Source organism: Rhinatrema bivittatum, chromosome 2, assembly GCF_901001135.1.
Source record: "Rhinatrema bivittatum chromosome 2, aRhiBiv1.1, whole genome shotgun sequence".
Taxonomy (NCBI): Eukaryota; Metazoa; Chordata; class Amphibia; order Gymnophiona; family Rhinatrematidae; genus Rhinatrema; species Rhinatrema bivittatum.
The window spans coordinates 27,044,755-27,060,265 of NC_042616.1; the positions used below are offsets into that span (position 1 = coordinate 27,044,755).

The following is a 15,511-nucleotide window of genomic DNA, read 5'->3' on the forward strand; positions in this document are numbered from 1 at the left end:
ATTTATTCTATCCAGCCTGTCGTCCTTATCTCAGTTATCCTAAATTCCTAACCCCCAGCTGTCTTTTTGCCTACCAGTGCTCATCAAGCCTGTTAAGTGTGAAAGGAATGAGTCCGGATATTTGTGTGTGCAAGAGGGAGGTCACACCTGGCCTTGTTTCTGCCCCTCTGCACAGGTCACATCTGGCCTTGGTCATGTTCCTTTGCACAGGTCACATTTGGCCCTGACCCTTCCAGTTCCACTTCTGTTTTGTCTCCAAATTAGGCTAGGATAGAGGACCTATGATGCGGGGTGGGGGCACAGAGAAAAGAGTGAGTTATGGGGATGGAAGAAAAAGAGAATGAGGACAGATGGAGAAAGATCCCAGTATAGGAGGGAGTGGAGAAAGGGGGAAGGACCTATTATGGGGTAATGGGAGAGAGAAAGAAAGCTAGAGAGAACAGGGATGGAGGGAAACAGAAGATGAGAATTAGAGACACGGCCCTTGATTGGGGTATGGAAGGTAAGAATCCAATCAACTATGAGTAAGTAAGGAAAAGAGGAAAAAGAGCAGGCACGAAGAGGAGACCAGAAGGTGAAAAGAAAGGAGATCAGCAGGAGAGAAGAGAAAGTCTCCACTTAGAAGAGTGGCTCTTACCCCAGCCCTTGGATACACCCACCCTATCAAAAAATGACCGTGCATGAGACAGCGTTCCATACACTGCCTATTTAATATGCAAGTCCATCTCATGCATATTCATTGTGAATAGCCTAAACCCAAACTGGCTTGAGAACCCCTGCTTTAGGGATATGGTGGAATGTCAAAATGAAATAAAGAAAGGAATCTGTCCTAATCCATCCTTCTTGTCACGGGTGTAAATAAAGGATTTTATTTTTGGCATAACTGGGGGGGTGGCTGCAGTGGACTGAATATCTCCCCCTTGTTAGCTCTGCTCCTGACTGAGAATGGAGGGATTCAGCTGAAATGTGCAGGATCCGCTCCTCTGCTGTCAGTGCTGGGCGGGAGCAGTAGGTGGCAGCAGTCAGAGGCTCCTCTCCCCCAATCTCCCTCCTACCTCCCTCTCTTCTGATTCAAATAACCTTACTGGCACTGACGGTTTTACAAGGGTTTCCCCTCTCCATGCTCTGGAGCACAGGGCTTTGAATTTCTCAGCCCGATCTCTCTCCGATGCTGACGATGGGGAATAGAAAGGGGAAGTCTCCCGGCGCCGGCAGGAAGGGGTCCGCTCCCTCCTCGGTGCAGCCTCTGGCAGAGCCCCCGGGGGCAGGGCGGGCTCTGGATCCCCTGCAGCCCAGGACCTTGGGCTCTCTGTGGATGGTTCTGGTGCGGCTGGAAGCCACAATGAGCAGCAAGTTGGAAAGGATTCAAGGGGAAATCTCCTCGCTGGAGCTGCGCTCAGGGACCCAGGAGAAGGAAATCTCTGCTCAGGCGAAGCGGCTGCAGGCGCTGGAGAACAAGGTGGGACGTTTCCTCCCTCATCCCTCTGCCTCCCGCAAGGAGAAGCTTGCACTTACAAGGGAAAATCCTGCAAAACATCTTAGGGGCCGATGCAATAAGACGCGCAGTACAATGGGCGCTCATTGAGTGCCCGTTTTCCCAAGACGCGCACAACCACCTCTCCTGGGTGCCCTGTACTGTATTATAATGAGCAGCCGCGTTCTAGGGAGAAATAGCGCATCCCTAGTGCTCAAATGAATCAGATGCCCAGGAGACCTGGCTGAGCACACTTGCATTAGCCACCAGATGTAGTAGTCCTTAGCCCTGCAATAGTAGCCAGAGCAAGCCCAAGCTACATATCACAGCACCCGATGAAAAACAGCTCCAAATCCTAGAGGCATTTTTTTTCATTACTGGTAGTGGTCAGAGCCTCATTTTAATGCAGAAGCAGAGGCGATCCCTCCCACCCAATAAAGTGAGTTTCGGGTCAGCCCCAGCAAAGCTTCCAGCACAGAAACATGCATGGCCCACATACACAGTTACACACTGAAAACACATACTGCACAGATCCTCCCGGGGCTGGCATGTTCCAGTTCATTAATCCCGCCAGGGAACTGCCACGGGGCTGGTAAGAGGGTGGAATCAGGATTAGTGAGGGAGAAGGGGCTGTCATTTACTACCCCAAGGTTCAACGTCTCTTGGGTTTCTTCATTGCTTGTCACTTCAGGTATGACTTAATGCTAGCTCCAGGGCAGGCATTAAATTTGCTGTGTTAAAAAGCATGCACTGGGTTACCAGCTACTTTTTTTTTTTTTTTTTTTTGCATGGGGGGGAATAGCTAATAGCCTCGTCTAAATGGCATTTACATTTGATGAGCACTATTATCTAAGCGTTTGGACTCACTAGTCTCTTTTTATTACATTGGATGTTAGTCTACCGCATCCATATCCAACTGCGTGTTAACCTGTGTGCTAGGCTGAGCGCACTTTATTTCATCAGCCTTTTAGAGTGATAGTTACAACAGGGGAGGTTTTGCAAATCTCTTCTTCCAAGTAACCAAATTTGTATTGAAAATAAAACTAGAAAAGATCTTCCTGCTCCTTTTGCTGAGCTGCAGGTTATGGAACAAGAAGCTCCAGGCAGAGCTAAAAATACCCAAATCCGCCCCGAGTCCTCATGTCCCCCCTTAAATGTCCTGAGAAGGAGGGGCAGCCCGGACCCCAGCCACAAACATCATCAGGGGAAATCACAGCTTGCACTTGTACTGTTAGAGATTTATTTTCACTGCTGTTATAAGGCTGCTGGGGTCTGTGCCTGTAAGAGTGAGCAGGAACTTGATCTCACGCAGACTTTCACGTGCACAAGAGAGAGGGGTCCCGGCCATGGCCATGAATGTGAAATGTCCGGTCTGAATGCCTGTGAGGACAGAAGATTCATGTAAGGGGCGTTTAGGTAGAAGGAATATTGATAATCCTGGGTTTTGTCTTGAGTTTTGTGGGTGGTGGTTTTGTTTTTAATTTGTCCGTTTTATATACCCCACTATAAATCTTTTAAAATAAAAGTTAAAACAAAATGGCTACAGCCGGCCTTGAGGCCAGTGCCACTTTTGAAAGGGAGATGATGGGGTAAGAGAAACTGGGGATCAGCCCTGCCCATTGCTGTAGCCAATGGCTCTTGGGAAGGGGTGATGTGTGGTTGGATAGGGTCTGGCCTTGGTGTATTTACAGAGGGGTAGGGAGCAGATGGGCCCAGGGAGGGCCAACTTATTTGGGGTTGGGGGTTTGGTGGGAATGGGAAGCGCCAGCAGGTTTGGAGGAGTGGAGAAGCCCTGGGATGCCCCGGCTTCTCTGCAGAGGAGAGGGGTGTGGGGGATTCTAAGCAATCCCAGAGGGCTCTCGTTATGTTCGTCAGAAACTGGGGAGGGGGGCCTTAGGTTTTTTTTCTCTTGTTTGATTTTAATAACAAAGATAAAGTATCCATACATCTTCAGATGTTTTTTGGGGGGTGTCTTTCTTCAGTTCGTTCCATTTGGAGCAAAGGTCATGCTGCCTCCTCAGATCTTCTGAGGCTCACGCGCCACAGATGCTGATCCTGTTGCCGCCTCTTCTCTCAGCATTACCCCACTTGACACTGATATTCAGGACATGAATGATAATCCCACCTCCTTTCTTTGACCTCTCACTGACACAGTGAGCTACCTCTTTGCCTTCGGCTCTGTGAGGATCACAAAATACCAGAATTGGGAGGGTCTGAGTGCAAAATGTATGGGCCATGGTTACGCCACAGTCTCGCGCACAAAATCATTCTCTCTCACACACATGCTCTCTCTCACTAATTCATATGTGTGCTCTCTCACAAACACGTGCTCATTCATAAACACACTCATTCACAAACATGCATGTTCTCACATACATGCTCGCTCAGACGTGAGTGTTCTCTCACAAGCTTGCTCACAAACATGTCCACATCTTCACACATACATGCTCAAACACATGTACGCTGTCCCTCACACCCATGTGGTCTCTCTCTCTTCCTCTCTCACACACACGCCTGCATGTGCACTCACTCTTTCATACATGGTACCATTCTGTCTTAAGAATGCTTAAATGACAGGTTCACCATTGAGCGTCTTTGGTGGAAACACAAAACAGTTGAGTATAAAGACAATTGAATAGTGGTTGATAGGCATTATCAATTGATGCTCTCTTCTAAGAATACATTTATTTCATACAAGATAAATTCAGTGGATAACCTTCTGCAACAATTGATTAACACCACTGCCGATTTTTCCAATCAACCAACTCCTTTGCCACCTGCTGACTCTGCTAGCTCGGCTGACAGCTTTGTCCCTTATCTTCTGGACAAGCTTTTTCCATTGAATGAATTTACATCAAAAAGAGCTTGGATTCTTCTAGGCTGTCTCCTCCCTCTTGCTTGGATAGTAACTTCTCCGCCTTTAACCTATCCTCTGCTGCTGGTATTCATTCATTACTCAGATCCCTCCACTCGATCCTGTGCCCTCTCAGATTTTGAAAAACCCTTTGACTACCCACATGATTAAAAGGTGGGATGAAAGAGGCTATTATAGCCCAGGGAACTTATTAAAAAAAATGGAGAAGTATCCAAATGAAGAGACTAAGAAAAAGCATATGCATTGGCAAATTAGATGCAAAACAGTAATGAAGCAGGCAAAAACAGAATTTGGAAAGAAGCTTGCAGTGGAGGTAAGTGCATACATTTTTTTTTTCAATAACATCTGAAGTAGAAAGCCTGTGAGAGAGTTGTTTTTGGACCATTATATGATCGAGGGGTAAAAGGAGCTCTTGGGAAAGACATGGACATAGCAGAAAGATTAAATTAATTCTTTGCTTCGATGTTTACTGAGGAGGATGTTTGGGAGATACCTGTGCTGGAAGCTATATTTAATGGCAATGATTCGGAGGAATTGTAACAAACCAATGGGAACCTGAAAAATGTAAAATGGTAAAGTGATAAACTAAAGAGTATCAAGTCACCTGAACTAGAAGAACATAAGGCTTGCCATACTGGGTCAGACCAAGGGTTCATGAAGCTCAGTATCCTGTTTCCACCAGTGGCCAAGCCAGATCACAGGTACCTGGTAGGATCTCAAGGGGTAGGTAGAGTCCATGCTGCTTATTCCAAGAATAAGAAGTGGATTTCTGCAACTCTACCTTAATAATTGTTAATGGACTTTTCCTTCAGGAAGTTATCCAAACCATTTTTAAACACAGCTATGCTAACTGTTTTCTCCATATCCTCTGGCAAAAAATTCCGGAGCTTAATTATTCGTTGAGTAAAAAAATATTTTCTCTTATTAGTTTTAATTGTATTAGTAACTTCATTGAGTGTCCCCTGGTCTTTGTACTTTTTGAAAGAGTAAATGATTGACTGATTAACGTTTACTCATTCCATTCCCTTCATTATTTTATAGATTTCTATCATATCTCTTCTTTTCTGTCTCCTCTCCAAGCTGAAGAGCCCTAACCTCTTAAGTCTTTCCTCATAGGGGATTTGTTCCATCCTTTTTACATTCTGGTTGCCCTTCTCTATACTGTTTCTAATTCTGCTATATCCTTTTTGAGACATAGTGGCCAGAACTGCACAAAATACTCAAGGTAAGGTTGCACCATGGAGCGATAGAGATGATGATCTCAGTTTTTCACGCAACACGCAGTTAAGACTTGGACTTCATTGCTGGAGGATGTGATAAAGGCATTCAGTTTAGCACAGAGCTTCCCAAATGGGGTCACAAAACCTCCAGCCGGGGTCACATGCCTCAAAGGGCAGTCTTCTCCAGACAGCACCAGCAGCAGAAGTAGTGGAAATCAGCATGGGATCTTTGAGATAGCATGCCCTCTCGGGTCCTGCAATGGTCCCGCCCTCGCTTGAATTTCCACGTTACCAGGAATCCATGTGTGAGGAGGGACTGGGGCCATTGCAGGGCCTGTGAGCTTTTTCTGGCTCACAGATTCTGTGCTGACTCTCATTATTAAAGCTGCTGCCAGTTGCAGATCAACATCAGGCATTGGACCAGCCATTGGGGAAGAGTGGGCAGAGTGAATACAGGTCTATGCAGGTTGTCACTTCTCTATCCTCTCTTATCACGGAACTTATCTAAGAGAAAAATGTTGCCCCTGTCATCAGCCTGCCCTCTCTTCCCATTAGCTGTCATCCACTTATCACCTGAGGCCCAAAGGAAAATGTTGCTGCTGATGCTAGTCAAGGAGATGTGTGGATGGGAGCTGTTTTGAAAGGAGGTATCGGATACAGGAAGGGTTTGAGGGTTGGATCAGTGGAGAGGGATTGGCTGTGGAAGGTGAGAGGGGGATGCAAGAAAGGAGCTAGGGGTGAGAGTATCAACTGGGGAGGTATGTGAGAAAAGAGAGGGAGAGGATGACATGATCAACTGGGGTTACAAAAATGGCTTGGAGATGAAAGAAGTTCAGTGGGGAGGATGTAAAAAGCTGGAGTGGGTGAGCGAGCGGCTAGGCTGGGAAGGGGAGAGTAATGGGGGATGTAAGAGGGGATCAGCTGGAGGGGCAGAGGTTGAGAGACCCTCTGGAGGGGGATAGAGGTTGAGAGAGGGGATCATTTTGGAGTGCAGGAATGGTGGTTGGAGGCGAACTACACCCTCGCTAATTAGGTTTGGTTGTCCTCTGGGGTCCTGTGAATTTTCAAGTGCTAAAATAGGGTCACATTGGCTAAAAGTTTGGGAAGCCCTGGTGTAGAGGGATTAAAAAAAAAAAAAAAGTTAACCAAGTAATCATGGAGAAATCCACTGCTTATCCTTTGGCATAAGTAGCATGGAATTTATCAACTGTTTAGTATCTGCTATGTACTTGTGACCTAGATTGGCTACTACTGGAAACAAGATACTGGGCTTGAAGGACCCTTGGTCTGACCCAGTATGGCAATTCTTATGTTCTCATCTCTCACCCACTCACCCCTATGCTCTCCCCTCCCTCTGGAAGCCTCTACCATATGACAAGAAACTCTTCCTGGCTTGTATGGATTTAGCAGTGAGTTCTTCTGATATAGTAGAACCAGATATTTCTGATGTTCTGGATAATTCTTTTAGAACTGGGATTTTATTTTTCACTGATTTATTCGGATAGCTCTCAAACAAAATAATAAAATGTCACTTTGAGAGAATCTATTCATAGACTTGCAAATTCCGTGGTCCAGAGAGGAAACTCACTCTCATGGGAGGAACAAGCCTGACTGTTCCTGGGGGAGAGAGGTTTTAGCGACTCCTCTTCCGTAATAAAATGTTAGTAGAAGGAAGCCAGCTGAAATATGCATTCTACACATCTGACTGTTTCTGGTTTTTGTTTTACTCTAGGTACCGGTGACATTTGAGGACATCTCTGTCTTTTTCTCCCAGGAGGAGTGGGGGTATTTAGATGAAGGGCAGAAGGAGCTTTACAGGGAGGTGATGAAGGAGAATTATGAGACCCTGAGCTCTCTAGGTAAGGACTTTATTATCTGTATTTTTAGTAGACACAGAAGATGATTTTATTGAAGGTGATTTGTGAATTCTTTCCTGGGTCAACTGCACACCAGAAATTTTCAAAAACAATTAAGACCACTCCTAGGTCTGCAGGATTATCAGAACCATTGGATCAACTTGTGTGTCTTCTAGGTCTCCTCCTCTTTAAATCATCCAGGGTCCTCCTGTCACTCTTCCCCACCCATTCTCTGATATGGACTACAACCACCAGCTCTTATGGAAACTCTCACTAGAGGATATATGACTTGAAGCAGAAGCAATATAAGGGGATTTCCTGGAATCTCTGACCCCAGCTCTGCGTCTGAGCTGATACCTCAGATTTATTGGATCTTTTGACTTCAGACCCCTCCTGGTGGTCAGTCCAAGCTTTTATCCCACCCTTGTATTATGAATGGAGATCTATTTGGGAAAAGCCACAGATACACCTTTTAGGCTGATTCAAACTTCAAACCCTGCAGCACCTGCACATTATGGAGCTCATGACTTGCATAAAGAGACTTTGCTTAGAATTGGCTCTGACTTTGAGCTTGGCCACCTGGGCTAGAAATTTGAGAGGATTCCTCCATAACTTGTTCTTATCCTGAGAGAAGGACAAAGATCTCATAATACCTGAGCAGTAAGGCTTAGCCTGGAGAAGATCACAAACAAAATAATCCCCAGATATGACCAGCAGAAGTAACTGAGCTCTGGTCTTACCTTTTGAATTTATGAGCAGCAGGGTCTCTGGAACTCTTCCTGACCCTTTGGAATGTTTTGGTGGCCTCCAGGATTAAGTACTTCTTCCTAACTCTGGAAGGCACTGAACTAGGGAGAACCCAGCATTAATGACTTTGGTTTGTATAGTAAGCAGGAGACCTGACTCCCTCCCTTCATGACACAAGCTGATATGGAGAAATAGGGAGTTAGGTCACACCATCGCTGGAGCATTGTCTAACATTGGAGGCAGAGGTCATACTTCTCCCATGTGACAATATTCCTGCTTGAAACCTGGGGCCTTGGAGGCCTCATTCATGGATCTCTGCTGGAGGGTCCTTGATACAGGACTTTAACATCCATTCAATGGAAAAACTGCACTCTTGAGTGCAGAGAAATAATCTAGCAAAATACCACAGAAGAGAATGAATAAATATAATGTGAAAATCAAATGTTCTTTATTTATTTATTTTTAATTTTTATATACCGGAATTCCTGTATGCAATACAAATCAATCCGGTTTACAAGTAACGAAAAGGTTGCCCTGGTCTTGGGGTTAGACCGGGGTTTTTTTACATGGAACACAGAACAATAACTAATCAACCATTGAACATTATTTCAGGGAATATTGAAAGTAACAATAAAATTTAACAAATTTAAACATAATAACATAATAACAAATAAACTTATTCGTGTATTGAATAGTATGTATGTGTTCACCTTTTTACAAGGAACTTTAGTAGCGTAAATGGTCTGCAGTAAGCGGTAATATAAAGGTGAATATTGAATGTTAAATAGACATGCGAATAAGCAAGGACGGGTATGCAATTAAGTGACAAGGTGTTAGAGACACCCTGCAAAGGTTGGATCTGAAAGTCAGGAGGAGGTGCCTAGTTACACTCTGGGAGTTGGAACGCTTGCCTGAAGAGCCAGGTTTTTAATCCTTTTTTGAACTCTGGTAGATTGGGTTCGAGTCGTAGGTCTGGTGGTAGCGCATTCCATTGGTTTGGTCCCGCCGTGGAAAGTGCTCTTTTTCTTAGTGTTGATTTGGCAGGAGCTGCGACTAATGTGCCTTTGTAGGCGCTTCTGATGGGTCTGGCAGATAAGTGTGGACGAAGTTGGGTTTGTAGAGATATAGGTGCGACGTTATGAATTGCTTTATGAATGATGGTTAAGGCTTTATATAGGATTCTCTGTTTGGGTAGCCAGTGGAGGTTGCACAAGATGGGGGTAATATGGTCTCTTCTATTAGTGTTAGTTAGGATTCTGGCTGCGGCATTTTGTACCATCTGTAGGGGTTTGATGCTGTTGGAGGGGAGGCCAAGTAAGATTGAGTTGCAGTAATCAAGTTTCGAAAAAATAATGGATTGAAGGACGAAGCGAAAGTCATTGAAGTGAAGGAGTGGCTTCAGTTTCTTGAGGACCTGTAGTTTAAAGAAGCAATCCCTGGTGGTTGTGTTTATGAATTTTTTTAGGTTAAGTTGGTTGTCAAGCCATGCTCCTAGATTCCTGACGTCCGCAGAGAGCTCCATGTTTAAAGATGTAGTTTGTGTCAGGATAGATGTGTGGGTGTTCGGGTTGTGTGAAATCAGTAGCAACTCTGTTTTGCTGGCGTTTAGAATCAGGTTCAGGCTGGAGAGTAGTTGTTTAATTGGTTGAAGACAGTTCTCCCAGTAGGCGAAGGTTTTTTGAATAGATTCTGTGATGGGGATGAGGATCTGGATGTCGTCTGCATAGAGGTAATGAGTAAGTTTGAGTTGTGATAGCAAATGGCAGAGGGGGAGGAGGTAGACGTTGAACAGGGTGGGAGAGAGGGATGAACCTTGAGGTACGCCTTGGTCTGATAGGATGGGGTCAGATTCCTTGTTATTAATTCTGACCTTGTAAAACCTGTTTGATAGGAATGATTTGAACCAACTGAGAGCTGTGCCTTTTATTCCTATGTTTGATAGTTGTTCTAGGAGTTGTGAGTGATTTACCGTGTCGAACGCTGAGGATAGGTCTAAAAGGACCAGTAAGAATGACTGTTTTTTCTCCAGGTTCAACAGTAAATTATCAGTGAGAGAAATCAAAAGTGACTCTGTGCTTAGTGATTTTCGAAAACCATATTGTGCAGGGGAAAGAATGTTGTGCTCCTCGAGATATTCTGAAAGTTGTTTATTTACGACTTTTTCCATCAGTTTGGAGATCAGGGGCAGGTTTGCAATGGGTCTGAAGTTAGCTGGGTCCGTTAGTGATGCAGTTGGTTTTTTCAGTAGGGGTTTGATGATTGCAAGTTTTAGTTGATTAGGAACTGTGCCCATGGCTAAAGAGGTGTTGATGATTTCTGCAATAGGTTTTGCGACTGTGCTAGGGATGGCGGTGAGCAGATTGGTAGGAAGTGGGTCCGAGGGATGTGCAGATGGTTTAATTTTTTAAAGTAAATTTTCAATCTCCATGGCGGATGTGGGCTCGAAAGATTCTAGACTTGAATTCAGAGTGGGTTGGTATGTGCTATGAGGTGTTGGAGGAGTTTGGTAGGTTGTAAGGGAGCGAGTAAGGTTTGAGATTTTTGTTTTGAAGTGGGTGGCTAATTCATTTGCCTTGCTGAGCGCTAGTTGGTCTGGAATAGATGGTGGTGTTGGTTTGGTGAGAGATGATACGTAAGAGAATAAAGCTTTCGAGTCGAAGATGAAGTTATGAATTCTTTTTGCGTAGAAGTCCTTTTTTGTTTTGTGTATGGCGTTTCTGTAGGTGTTGAGGGTGGCTTTGTAGTCCAGTCTGGATGTGGGTGTAGGGTTGTTTCTCCAGCTTTGTTCTTTGTTTCGTAATTTTTGTTTTAGGGTTTTGAGTTCCGGGGTGAACCATGGTTTTCTGTTGTCTCGTGCCGGTTGGATTACTTTTGAGGAGGTTGGGCAGAGTTGATCCGCTATTTTTTGTAACCATGTGGTTACAAAAATCCGCTATTCTTTGTAACCATGTGGTCATTGGGCCCAGCGCAGCACTGGTTATCTCCTGATAAGAGGTGGTAAATAGTACTGAATGAAGGTTATGGTTTATAGATTCCCTAATGATGGCTCTGCTGACTGTACCCCTGACCAATGCCCAAAAGCTAAGAATTGACATTTCATCAGTTCTCTCGCTATACCTGGTGCACGTGAGATGGATCCAATCTGGGAGAGATTTGTGGAGATCTACTGAGGCGAACACAGAATGTGTAGCACCTGATAAATATTCATCAGCTATTCAGATGAGCCAGTTAGAAGGATAAACATATATATCTGACTAACTTGGCTGGGATATTCAGTGGTATTGCTGTGCCGCTGTATATACCCAGCTAGCAGTTCTAAAGTTAGCTGGATCTAGCTAAACTGAGCCAGATAAGGCTGAATATCTACACTTATCTGGCTAAGTTTGCTCAATAAGTAGCTCTGCCCAGGATTGCCTCCGTCTAACTCCGCCAGTTACCCTGATAAAAAGTTATTTAAATACCAGCCACCGAACGTGTCAAATGTTAAAATGGCTCCACTTCACCAGATATGTCTGAACTTATCCAGCTAATTGGCACTGAATATCAGCGGGTATTCCATCCTACTATCTATGGAAAACATCATATAAGGAAAGCAAACTTGCTTTTTCCGTCGATAAGCAGCATGAATTAGCCATTACATATAGAGTCCCAAGTTGAGGATTGCACTGGAGCATTTATTGTAAGGCAACCCAGATTCCACCTAGGAGAGTAGACTGCGAGTACAGATTAAGCAAAACTGCCTGTCCAAATTTGCCTGTCCTTGAGAGGTTTCCAGGCATTAATGGGATGTAAAGGCATGAACTTTGTGGATATCTTCAAGAGGCACTTTCGTAGATGAGTATTGGAAGAGGCCATAGCTCTCTCCTGATGAGCTTTGACAGAGTTTCTGACCTGTAAATTTGCTAAGATGTAGCAGTGCTTAATGCATTCTGCTATCCATTTGGACAGTGTATGTTTGATGTGTGACTGGCACCCCTAGTCTGTTAGGGTCGTATGACTTGAACAACTGAGAAGATGACAATGTAACTGAGTTTGGTTTTTGTAATAATTCAAGGCTTTTTTGCAGTACAAGGTATGAAGGGTTATCTCTCCTTCATGGGCATTAGGTCCTAGAGAGAAGGTAGGTAAGATGATGGATTGATTGATTTGAAAAGCTGAGGCAACCTTTTGGCAGAAACTTCTGATGAGTACAGAGCACCACCCTGTTGTGGAAGAACTGCTTGTACGATGCACAGTGAATGAGCTTGGAGTTTGCTGACTTTTCCAGCTGATGTAACTCTCATCAGGAACAGTACTCTCCATGTCAAGAATTTAAGGGAAGATGACGTCAACAGTTCGAAAGGAGGCTTTGAGTTGAAAAAGGACAACATTCAAATCTCATGGAACCAGCAGTCTTTGCACTGGAGGTTTCATATGCCATGGCTTTCTCATGAATTTAGATATGAGTGAATGAGTAGAAATTGGTTTACTTTCCACTAGAACATGGTATGCTGCATGGGCTCTGAGATGTACATGAACTTAAGATGTGGCAATATCTGAATCAGAAAGGCAGAGTAATTACCTTAGCAAATGCTTAGGTTCACAAGAGAATGGCTCTAAAGTGTTTTGTGAGCACCGCCTGGAATATCTGTTCTAATTGAAGGCATAATTTAGTCTAGTTGATGGCTTCCTGAGCACGAATAGTATGTCTACTATTTCTCTGGGTAAATTGAGATTCACAATTATTGAGAGCTCAAAATCCAAGCCATTAGATTGAGGGCTGGGAAGACTGGGATGATAAAGCGTCCCTTCAACTTGAGTTCACAATGCAGGATCTATTCCCAGATGTATAGGAGGACTGCTGGAAAGTTAACTAGAGATGCACACCATATTTGTTTTGGCCAGGCTGGAGCTATGAGGATCTGATGAGTGTAATTTGATAGATGCCTCTGCATCATTCTGGTGATGGAAGCGGTACAGAGAAAGGCGACCAGGAAGGTGGATGGTCTTCATCGGATGACGTACGAGGAGAGATTGAAGAATCTAAATATGTACTCCCTGGAGGAAAGGAGGAGCAGGGGTGATATGATTCAGACTTTCAGATACTTGAAAAACTTTAATGTTCCAAAGACAACGACAAACCTTTTCCGTCAGAAAAAAATCAGCAGAACCAGAGGTCACGAGCTGAGGCTCCAGGGAGGAAGACTAAGAACCAATGTCAGGAAGTATTTCTTCACGGAAAGGGTGGTGGATGCCTGGAATGCCCTTCCGGAGGAAGTGGTGAAGTCTAAAACTGTGAACGACTTCAAAGGGGCGTGGGATAAACACTGGGGATCCATCAAGTCTAGAGGGCGTGAATAAAGTGGAGGCAGCAAAACACTGCACAGAGCGGCAGTAGCCACAGAGGCATTCAAACACTGCACGGAGCGGCAGTAGCCACAGAGGCATTCACGGAGCGGGATGCCAGTGGCCAGTAGTTAGTGTTCCACCTTCACGGAGCGGAAGGATGGAGGGCTGCTATCTCCAAAAAAATAAAAAAACAAACAAAAAAAATAAAAAGAGGGGTGGGTAAGAGTATGGGGTAAGGGTGTGGCCTGCTTGTTACAGCAGATGCTACCCCTAATTGAGCTGGATGTCTCTTGGATGCAGATACGGCGCTGCTCTCTAAATTGGTGGTGGGGTGGAGGGGGAATTAGGGCTGGAGGGTACTGGAAGCCAATAGTAACAGGTGGGAGAGAGAAAAAGGGAAAAAAAAATGGATAAAGTGCATAGCTTGCTGGGCAGACTGGATGGGCCGTTTGGTCTTCTTCTGCCGTCATTTCTATGTTTCTGTGATCAATGGTATCTGCGGAAAATCGTACAATAGGCTTGTTCCCAGTCGAGTAGAAAACCATACTGAGCTAGCCTGAGATTGCTGGTTAGAACTGAGCAAAATTGATTTTGTTTCCTGTTTTGTTCTGAGGTGAAGAGATCCAGAGATGGCAGACTCCATTCAAATGTCTGTCTGCTACTGATTTCTGTAGCGATCACTCATGTAGACTAAAAACTCTGCTGAGGTGGTCTGTCAGCGTGTTGGAGATCCCTGGCAGATAAATGGCTTGTAATGCAGCTCAATTCTTGGCTGCCCAATCTCATGTTCTCCGTGCTTCGTGTTGACATACAACATTGTGACTTGGTTGTTGATTTGAATTAGGATCCATTTTCCCTGAAGAAGATCAATGGTATCAATGGTATTTTTGTTAAGTTTCATACTATATTTGTTGTTGTATTGGGAAATGTTCTCTACTTTGTTACTCTCTGCCTTTACCCACATTGTTAATTGTAAACCGGGTTGATGTGATTCCTATCATGAAACTCGGTATATCAAAAATAATAAATAAAATAAATAAATAAATAAGATGCACATACACTGAGAGAGCATATCTTAATGCTCTTAACTTTAGTAAGTTGATCCGACACAGACTCCTTGAGACCAAGTGCCCTGGATTCAAAAGGATCTTGTATGAGCCCTCCATCCTTTAGTGAGGGCATCAATTGCTAGTGATAATTGATGAGGAAGCACTCAGAGGGGGCTCACTGATGTCCCCTGTGACCCATATTACTGTCGATGGTGGTTGAGTTAGCTGATCCCATTGAGAACTCAGGCCCCATTGAAGGTAATGGATATGGAGGTGGGAGAGCGGGACCACATGGATGGCTGCTGTCATGTGTCCTAAGACCATCAACAGTGCTTTGGCTGTTAAGCATGGGAGAGTAGAGTAGCTTGTGGATGAGTTTGTGCATGATGTTGGCTCTTTCTGAAGGGCAGAATACTTTCTCCAGTAGGGAGTCTATCCATCCCCTAATAAACTTGAACTTCTAGGTGGGAACTATATTTGATTTCTCGAAATTGATTAGGGAGCCCAATTGTTGAAAGACAAATTTGCAGCACCTTACTACCTCTCCTCTCTTCTCTCTCTCTCTACACCCCTCCTCGTGCACACCGCTCGTCGGATAAGTCACTCATTCCTCCTGCATGGCCATGTACTTGAATTATTCTTCCTGAGCTGGTGTGTCATGCTCCTTCTCTTGCCATGTTTAAATCCTATCTAAAGACCCACCTGTTTGAAACCACTTCTAAATTTTATGCCTGATTGCTTTTAGTCGTTAACTAACTTTCTTTTCTTTTTGACCATTTTCTTGCTCTATGAAAAACCCTGTCTCTTGTCCTATATGTTTGTCTTACTAGATTGTAAGCTCTACTGAATAGGGACTGTCTATTTGTGCCTTTGTACAGCACTGCGTATGTTGTTCAGCACTATAGAGATGTGTAGTAGTATAGTAGTAGTAGTATGGTGGTGGTCGTGGTCTTATGCAGGGA

The 15,511-nt window shown here is 44.3% G+C and overlaps 1 protein-coding gene across 3 annotated transcripts in view; it reads left to right on the forward strand.

Annotated features, from left to right (window-relative positions):
* Nucleotides 1-1,100: 1,100 nt before the first annotated feature.
* The window catches only part of LOC115083724 (oocyte zinc finger protein XlCOF6-like), a 159,204-nt gene continuing 144,793 nt past the window's right edge, over nt 1,101-15,511 (forward strand). For 2 of the 3 annotated variants that reach the window (XM_029587713.1, XM_029587714.1), the window contains exons 1-2: nt 1,101-1,459; nt 7,302-7,428. In XM_029587713.1, coding sequence (XP_029443573.1) covers nt 1,169-1,459; nt 7,302-7,428 — 418 coding nt within the window. In that variant the 5' untranslated portion in view covers nt 1,101-1,168. Of the gene's footprint in view, nt 1,460-3,192; nt 4,663-7,301; nt 7,429-15,511 lie in introns of those variants that run through there. The other variant, XM_029587715.1, reaches the window with a different exon arrangement.